At 48.4% G+C, this 8,101-nt stretch overlaps 2 protein-coding genes across 2 annotated transcripts; one reads left to right on the plus strand and one right to left on the minus strand.

The window, feature by feature from the left end:
- Positions 1-3,042: 3,042 nt before the first annotated feature.
- On the plus strand, positions 3,043-4,385 carry KY384_000008 (uncharacterized protein; the record flags this gene model as incomplete). The annotated part of the gene is made up of 2 exons (XM_044808546.1): positions 3,043-3,606; positions 3,696-4,385. 2 exons carry the CDS (start codon positions 3,043-3,045, stop codon positions 4,383-4,385), a joined length of 1,254 nt encoding a protein of 417 aa, XP_044665698.1.
- A 1,055-nt stretch (positions 4,386-5,440) lies between these two features.
- KY384_000009 (uncharacterized protein) lies at positions 5,441-7,343 on the minus strand (the record flags this gene model as incomplete). Its single annotated transcript, XM_044808547.1, has 4 exons — positions 5,441-5,615; positions 5,764-6,132; positions 6,188-6,450; positions 6,498-7,343. The coding sequence occupies 4 exons, from the start codon at positions 7,341-7,343 to the stop codon at positions 5,441-5,443; spliced, it is 1,653 nt and encodes a 550-aa protein (XP_044665699.1).
- Between the last annotated feature and the right edge of the window lie 758 nt (positions 7,344-8,101).

Raw genomic sequence — 8,101 nt, forward strand, 5'->3', positions numbered from 1 at the left:
TATTAATATCTTAATAAAACTATTAAGAAAAAAGAATTTAAAAATAGTTAAAATAAGCTAAGCTTAGTTTTTATAACTTATAACATTATAAGCAATAAATAAAATTAATTTAAAAAAGAGTATTAAATATTATATAAGTTATATAGGTTATGTTAATAAGTAATACCTTATAAATATAATACTTACTCCTTTAAGCGTATAAGGAATTATAGATTATATAATAATTATTTACCTATATATAGAATGATTCCTTAACCTAACAATAATAAGAATATAATTATTAAATTATCTTAAATCTATTAGACAAGGATTGCTATAAAATGATACAGAAGTTCTAGTAAAAGACCTCTGTAGGTCGTAATAGAAACTTAATGGCTCTTGTAAGTCAGTAGGCGCATTTGTCAACTGAGGCGGTGCGCTTTGCGTCGATATTGAGAGATGTGGGAAAGCTCGAGCTATGTTAATGTTTTTATGCCAGTGTCTATAAGCTTTAATCAAGTGGGCAACAACGTGCTGCTCCAGGTGATAGATCTTACGAAAGCAAGCTTTATAGTCTTGGAAAATTTTCTCAGCTAGAAGCGAACAAAGGCATAACCGCTAGAACATTATAGCTGAAATCATGACTAAGGTTTCCCACAATTTTTCTCTAAACATGATTTTATGTCTCTCGATTACAGAGCTCGCCCTACACTGTGTCATTTAGATTGTATTGATTCAAGTTATGATGTTGAATGACTTGTTTGTGCTTCTTATCGATAAACATATATGTAACCACTATATCTATAGTAGTTATAAGTACATTACTATAGTACTTACATCAGGTCCTATCACTATACACCTTCAATTGAGGACACATCATTATTAAGCAGTCATGAACAATATAATGGTCTATCCTTGATCTTAAGAAGCAAACCCTTGTCGCATGAACAGTTTGGCGCATCTGGCATGTTCGCGCTGGTCAGAATTCATAGGAAGTATACATCTTGTATTTCTCAAATTCTAGTCTCTATCAACCTCTTAGATGAGCAATCAACAGGGCGCGGCGGGTCCGCTCAATACAACACTAGCATACATTTTCAATCTAACCGTCTCCGCGTTCAATCTTTGGCTAAGCCAATATATTCGCGGATCGACGGCGCATGACAGAGGCCAGAAACCACTCAGCGACTTTGGCTTGATCGCCGGACGTCCAGATCTTGCTTATTTCCTCGACCTCCAATATGAATAGTGTTTGCGCTCATTCTCAGTCTTTCCCACCTGCTTCACTCCAGCGCAAGAAAAGCCTGAGACGTGCGTCATATGAGTCGTTGGCTATCTTCTGTTGTTGATCAGGAGGGCATTTCCTCGAGTGATGAAGTAGCGTACTTTGATCTCTATGTATTTATACTCGTCAGATCCTAGAATGTTGCGGATTCCTCTACTCTGGTGTTGTCGATGAGAATGAACCCTCAGCGCAAGAGCCTCTCTCCCAGGAGGACAGATCGCATCGAAGACGCGTGAGATGGGAATAGGGTGTATTCAGTTATGCACAACTGGCTGGCCCGCGTGAACGGCTAAGTATCAGTATTTAGAAATCACCAACCGCTTTGCAAAGCAACTCATCCACCCTTCATCGTTAGCGACCGTCCTGCTTCGTTGTGTCGGACAACACGTAGAACTCCGCTTCAATCATCCAATTTTTACCTTTTCCCGCATACAAGATCTCCGAAAGTCCGCTCTTCCTTCATCGCCTTGGCTGCCAGTGAAGCTGCGAGATCCTTACCTCTAATCTACGTGATTGGGCATCTCTACCTCTTTCTATGTCCTTGACTGTCACTGTTGTTGCCGAAATCCTCAGGCAGGGGCTCCTGGAAAGCTGTGAGGTGCCTTAACGTCCCTTTGCTATGTTCAATGCTACCACTGCGAATCCTGTACGCGTTGCGTGTGCTAGGAGAGTAGGGAGCCTTGGGGGAGGCGAGGTGAGGGAAGGAAGGCTTAGGCAAGACCAATCGGCCAGGGGTGTAGCCGCAGGAAAGATAGGAGCAAACGGGCGCGTCACCGTTCCTTCTGTTGAAGTAGATTTAGCTGCAATATCTATGCACCGTGCGCTCAACGTTCTTTGAGGCTAGTAGCATAACTACCTTGGCTTCGACGTAGCATTGCTCTTCTGTCGGGCTCAGGCGGGCGACCGAGGAGACTTGGCGCGAGCCTTCAGATATTACAACGAGGGTGCTGCACTGAGTTCAGAGCTTGAACTGTCACATTCCACAGGCGTCATTGTCTCATTGCAGGATTGAATGGGACGAGGGGAATGAAGGAGCAGGCCTGCAGAGCAAGCCCGCCAAGACTCATTTACGTGACCCGACTGCGGTGATGATTAGTAAGCGTGCCCTATCAGATTAGCGGGCTCTTGTGGCTTGGCGCCCATCTACCGTAAGGTACGTTTACTGTGGTGAAGCTCCACATCTTTGCCATTGCCATTGTCATTGCCGTGGTCTTTCACTTCAATCTTCTGATCGCTAGCCTGTCGACCTGTAATAGCTTCTCATAGCTATAATTCCCATCCTGGGGAGCGCAGACCTGATAAAAGCTGGGCATTTACTACAATAGGTTTAGGCTACACATGTGACGCGCGATCACGTGCGAGGTCCGCATTTTCACCCCGCCGTCTTTTTCTCTTCCTCCGTCGATCACCTTCACAACCTTCGTACACCTGCAGGAGATATCCCAAATGACATGATCTCCAGACATGAAGCCGCAGAGAGCTGTCACGCGCATTGTAGATACGATCAACATCGATCGAAACGCGCTCGGCTCTCATCGCCGCACCATCTTGTAGGTCCCCCCCGACCCAGGGCAACATCGTTTCTCCATGCCTGACCGAATTAGCAGCTAAACCCTGAACCCTCTCACCTAAAATCCGCAAGTACTGGCACACCGAGCCTACAAAAGTACGCGTCCAAGCGTCCTCCTTCCCCTTGGAGTCCTCCGTTGAATGCTCCTCTACCATCCTCTGCCACCGTCCTTCCACTTTCGACTGCAAACCTCCAACGACACGCAGCCATGACCGAGCAAAGCCAGTCTTCATCACCATCGAAGATAAGCAAGCAAAAGAGGAAGCTTTCTACACTAGGCGGTAGCGATTACAAGAGTGACGATGCCTTTACGCAACTTCTAGCACCTGGCCCTCTAAAAGACTTGAGTTTAATTGGAGACCGTATGGTACAACACGGCCTGAAATTCGGGGATTTTGAGGCTTATGAAAGATACCCAGCTCTTCAGGAAAAGGTACATGAGATCCTCGGCGTGGAGGCAGTTGTTGACGCCCATCTGATGTCCGAGAAAAGGTTCAAGAACGTTATACTCGAGTCGGCAGAGTTGAATGAGGCAACCTTTCTCCAGAACGTATGGCCAATCATATGGAAAGATGGTCACTTTGCGAAGAGTCCTGAGGGTGATGTTGTTTTCAAAGACTGGAGGTTGAACGAGCATGTACAAGTTACGATGGACGTTGAGTTTCGAGGCACCCTGCTGCCACATCGTTATGCAAACAAAGGATTCGAAAGGGAGATGGAGACAAAGCTGAAAAAGAGCGATAACATGAAGAATTCGCGGCCTGATTACACTGTCGGGTGCTCAATACGACGGATCCCCCCCGCCTGCAGCCCAAGCAAGTGATCCCATCAAAAATGCATCAACTCCTGACGATCGCTAAGGGTCTTTACCATCCTTTCCTAATCATTGAAGGCAAATCCGCCCAGGGATCGGAGCTAGATGCAGCGCTCCACGCGCGTCGTGGAGCTGCAACTCTGGTCCACGCTGATCGACTTGCAGCCGACATCCTTAATATAACTCCCGGCAGCGTGTCCGGCACGGCGTCCATTGCTGCGCGCAGTGGCACTTCCACAGACTGGACCATAGTTGAGGGAACAAAAGACCTCAATTTCAACTCTACGTACGAATCCCAACAACACTCCCAAGATGGCATTATTAGCTCTACCGCCGATCTCACCAGCCTCGTCTTTTCCGCAACCATCATCCCAGCCTGTGTCACGTTCTTCGTCCACTGGTATGAAGAAGTTACATATGCGGATCAGAGCAAAGAAGATTTCTACCACATGACTCCCGTTCGCTCCCAGTCGAACCGGGACCCCGACAAGCCGCTTTCCAAGGTTCGGAAAACTCTACACAACATTGCGAAGTGGGGCTGCGGCGATCGTATCGACGACCATCTCCGGATCTGGAAGACCCTGCCTGACTATATCGATCGGCACAACGAGGATCAACAATGTAACACCAGCAATGCGAAGAAGCAGAAGAAGGGGGTCAATGAGAAGAAAGCTACGAGTGGAAATGAACAAGCGATGATGGAGTTGGCATCTGTGGAGCTTGGAGACGACACATGAGATAGACAACGTTTATCGCAAACAATGAATATCTCCCAAAATAACGCGCTTATCGAAACGACTTGTATTTCCATATTCAAACTGCGACAAATTACTTATGAAGCCCAATGCCCCCCCCGCCTCCAACATCCCACAAACCAAATGAGAGACCGCGCATCCCTATCTCTGATTCATCATCGCAACATAGCACTACATCCCCACCGCACTTCCCTTCACACACTAACATTATCCCACAAAACAACACAGGAATTACTAGATATCTAAAACTCCACCATGACAAACCTTACCTTCTTCAAAGCTTACAATAATATCCAGTTCCGCAATCATAACATCCCTCCCTCCCCCTCCCTGCTATCCCTCTACTCACCCCCCACGCAGAAGAGAAACATACTGATCCCTCCAAGACTGAAAGACTCAGCAATATACGTGTTTCTCAAGCGTAGCCTTTATGCTGAGTATAAGTAGTCGGGTAAGCAAAGTATCAAGAACGGGGAAAGGGTAGGGATAGTGTACCAAGGGGGAGGCGGCGGGGGTGCGTGGTTTGCGAGGTTTTGGGTGATGGTAGTGGGATAGTAGCGGGGGAGGGGGAATGGGGAGGGGTGTAAGCATTGATTTACGCTGGGAGAGGATATCGGGGGTATGGTCATTTGGGTGATGGATGCTAGTCTTGATGGGGATGTAAATTGCAGTTTTCGATGTTGCGGTGGGGAGGTATATAGGATAATGGCCTGCGGGAAAGGATAGATGCGATGGGATGGGATAAGCATACTGATTGCCTCGTTGCGGGATGGATGGTATGCTGTGCGCGGCGATGCGCCCGCAGAGTCTATGTCTGTGGGGTATGATTTTCTGATAGACTGTGGTCGCAAAGGCAATGCATTTAGGCCGCATGGCGAGCTATGATACGAGAGAGATGATGTGCAAGAGGGTTTGAAAAGGGGAAAACGGAGACTAATGCATGTTTTTCGTGTTACATGTATATTAGAAATAAGTGAAGAGCTCTCTACTGAGCATGATTGGCAAGCTGTGCATGGTTGTGAATCCCCGTTCGCTAGTCAGCAGCCTTCTTCACCTTCATTCACCTTTTTCTTAAGCACGTTCTTATCAAACCATGCCTTGTATTCCGTGGTCCCCCATTCGATCAGGAGATGCATCTTGTGCGCGAGCTCCCATATACCACGACGCGAACCGGTGGAGCCGAGATCGATAGGGCCAAGCATGATCTGATATCTACAATCAACGAAAGCTCCCGAGATGTCATGAGGGTGAGTGGGACGAAGGGTTGACTTACCAAGCGGGTTGCTTTTTCAAAAAAAGGTAGCATGTCCACTGGTGGCGCTCAATTGCAATCCCAGGCATGGGCATCGTCGTATCCCACCCGTGGCATCGTCGTTTTTTCAATCCGGCAGATGCCCAGACGGCAAGCTGAATCCTCGGATCTGGCATGTTTGCTTTCTTCATTTCGACGTCTGTAAAGATTGGGCATTCTTGGAGATATGACGTTGTTTGATTCACGCTGCATTCATAATGGGAGAGAGTACTGAAGAGCGACTCTAGCTCAGCGCTTTCTGCTGGTTGCAGGGACAATGTGAGGCACCAATCGATCATTTTCGAGAGGGCACGATCCTCGCGCTCGGATGGCGTCTCGGAAGCGGCGCCGTCTTCATTGAGCTCATTGATGAGTTCCTTTTTGGTGCCGTCGTTGATAGTAGGACGAACTTGGTTTGGATTGATGGCGCAATTTTCGCTTCGAGATAGTCAGCCCTCTGCATTTCCCTCTGCGGCATGCTGGATGAACGTACACATTTACCAACTTCCAAGCATACTCGTAATCGAAGAATGTAAATTCTCTAAGAAAGGCCGACACCGTACTCCCCCATTGCCGTTCATGAGCTGACACAGCATCGTTCCACCGCGCTTCTTCAAGTATAGCGTCTACTCTCTCCCTGAAGTTGAGCAGCTTGCCATGCGTGACTGGAAATGGAACTCCCGTAGCGGAGTATTCGTGAGCTTCAGGCGCTGGTCGGCTCTTTCGAGGGCTATCCGCAACTTGTGCATAGTCGTCCTGCAAACCGTAAGCTTGTTGATACTTGCAAAATTGTAGAGGCTGACCTTCAATTCACGAGGTATAGCATTCCTGCGCACAGCACTGAGTTTTCCATACAGATTCTGCACTGCCTTTGGAATGCCACCTTCCTGCCTCAACTGCGTCATGTCGCGTATGAATACTGGCGGATCTGCCCTCTTAAGGTGGGTCATGGTCAAATGCCCCAATTTGAATCGCTTGGACCAATCTTGGCCTGTGTTTCTCTTGGGAGAAGGCTGCCTCGACGATGTGCTAGTAGGTGGGGCGAAAGACTCGACTGGGACGATTGACGGAGGGTGTCGATGAGCTAGGCCGCGAGCACTGGTGGCTGCGCTCAGTGAGATTGGGCCTTTGTATCCGGCTTCGTATGCTTCATCCTCCTCCTCGTTCATCGCCTGCGCATCACCCTCTGCATATGAAACTGGTTTCTTCTGCCCAGAGCGAAGGCTGCGCGTACGGCTTATGCCACCTTCCTCGTTGCCCAGAGATGACTGAGCATCTTGTCCCACCGCGTGTACATTTTGCGCCTGCTGCTTTCCTCCACCGCTTCCCGATGTCTCCTGTGCACGTCCATCCATGGTCTTTTTCTTTGGGGGCGCCATCCTTCGAGCCCTTTTCGTGGGCGGTTCCTCTTGCTGGTCTGCTGAAGGACGGTAGAGATGTTCAGGGAGACGGACGTTGGCGGAGATTTCTTGGAGGCCTTGACGCTTGGCTGATGAGCGCAGGTTCATTCGATGCTTGACACGCAATCGGCTTGTAATGCTCTGCTTGTACGACGTGCCCTGCTCTTGCTGGAAAGATGTCTGGTTGATCACATCGTTCTTCCACTGGTCGATTCGGGTGAAAAGATTCAATGTGTCGGAATGGTTCATTGATGAGGCAGGAGGTTTTATGCTTGGAGAGAATGACGATAGCCCGGATTCGATTACCCGATACGGAGCTTTGTTGCGCGCTGCTGTGAATGATGGTTGACGAGATTTGAAAGAGTGAATTGACTTCCATTATTTTGTTTGTAAACTTGCCAAGACTTGCCAAGACAGGTCTTGCCTGAAGGAGCTTAATAGCTCCGGACTTATCGATAAGCTTCACATGCCTCCCAGTTGCTTCATCAACAACCATCAAATGGAATGGTTAGACTTTTCATGGCGTCGTCAGCTTGGGGCTCTCAAAGCAGTCAAAGCTTACAGCTGGCAACTTCACCTTGCCCCTTCCGAAGTACAACAACGCCAGTGAAAGCCCTTGCTGCGGGCAGGACATTACTTCATAGTAGGATACCGGTTCAACTTTCAATTTCAGGACGTGCTAGATGTATCAGACTAGCATGATTCGATGTCTCTCCGCTTCCATCTCCTCGCTCTGATCACGATCCGCCGCTACCTCAACTCTAGCACCCCTAGCAGCGGCAGCACATCCCCACGAAGCCTTCCCCTTCCACTATCCAAAGGCGGCGCGATCTAAACCCGCCACAAGCCCCTCCGGATCAATCAACCCAGACGCGCCTCCTTCCTTAAAGTGTCTATTACAGTTCGCTAATTACTTACCTCAAAAAGTTCTTCCTGTCGTATGACGACGAGCATTCTTGAAAACCCGTTCCCGCCCCTGCCTCCGCAGCTGGTGCTGTTGGGAAGGG

Source organism: Bacidia gigantensis (genome assembly GCF_019456465.1).
Source record: "Bacidia gigantensis strain McMullin 20006 chromosome Unknown contig_34, whole genome shotgun sequence".
Taxonomy (NCBI): Eukaryota; Fungi; Ascomycota; class Lecanoromycetes; order Lecanorales; family Ramalinaceae; genus Bacidia; species Bacidia gigantensis.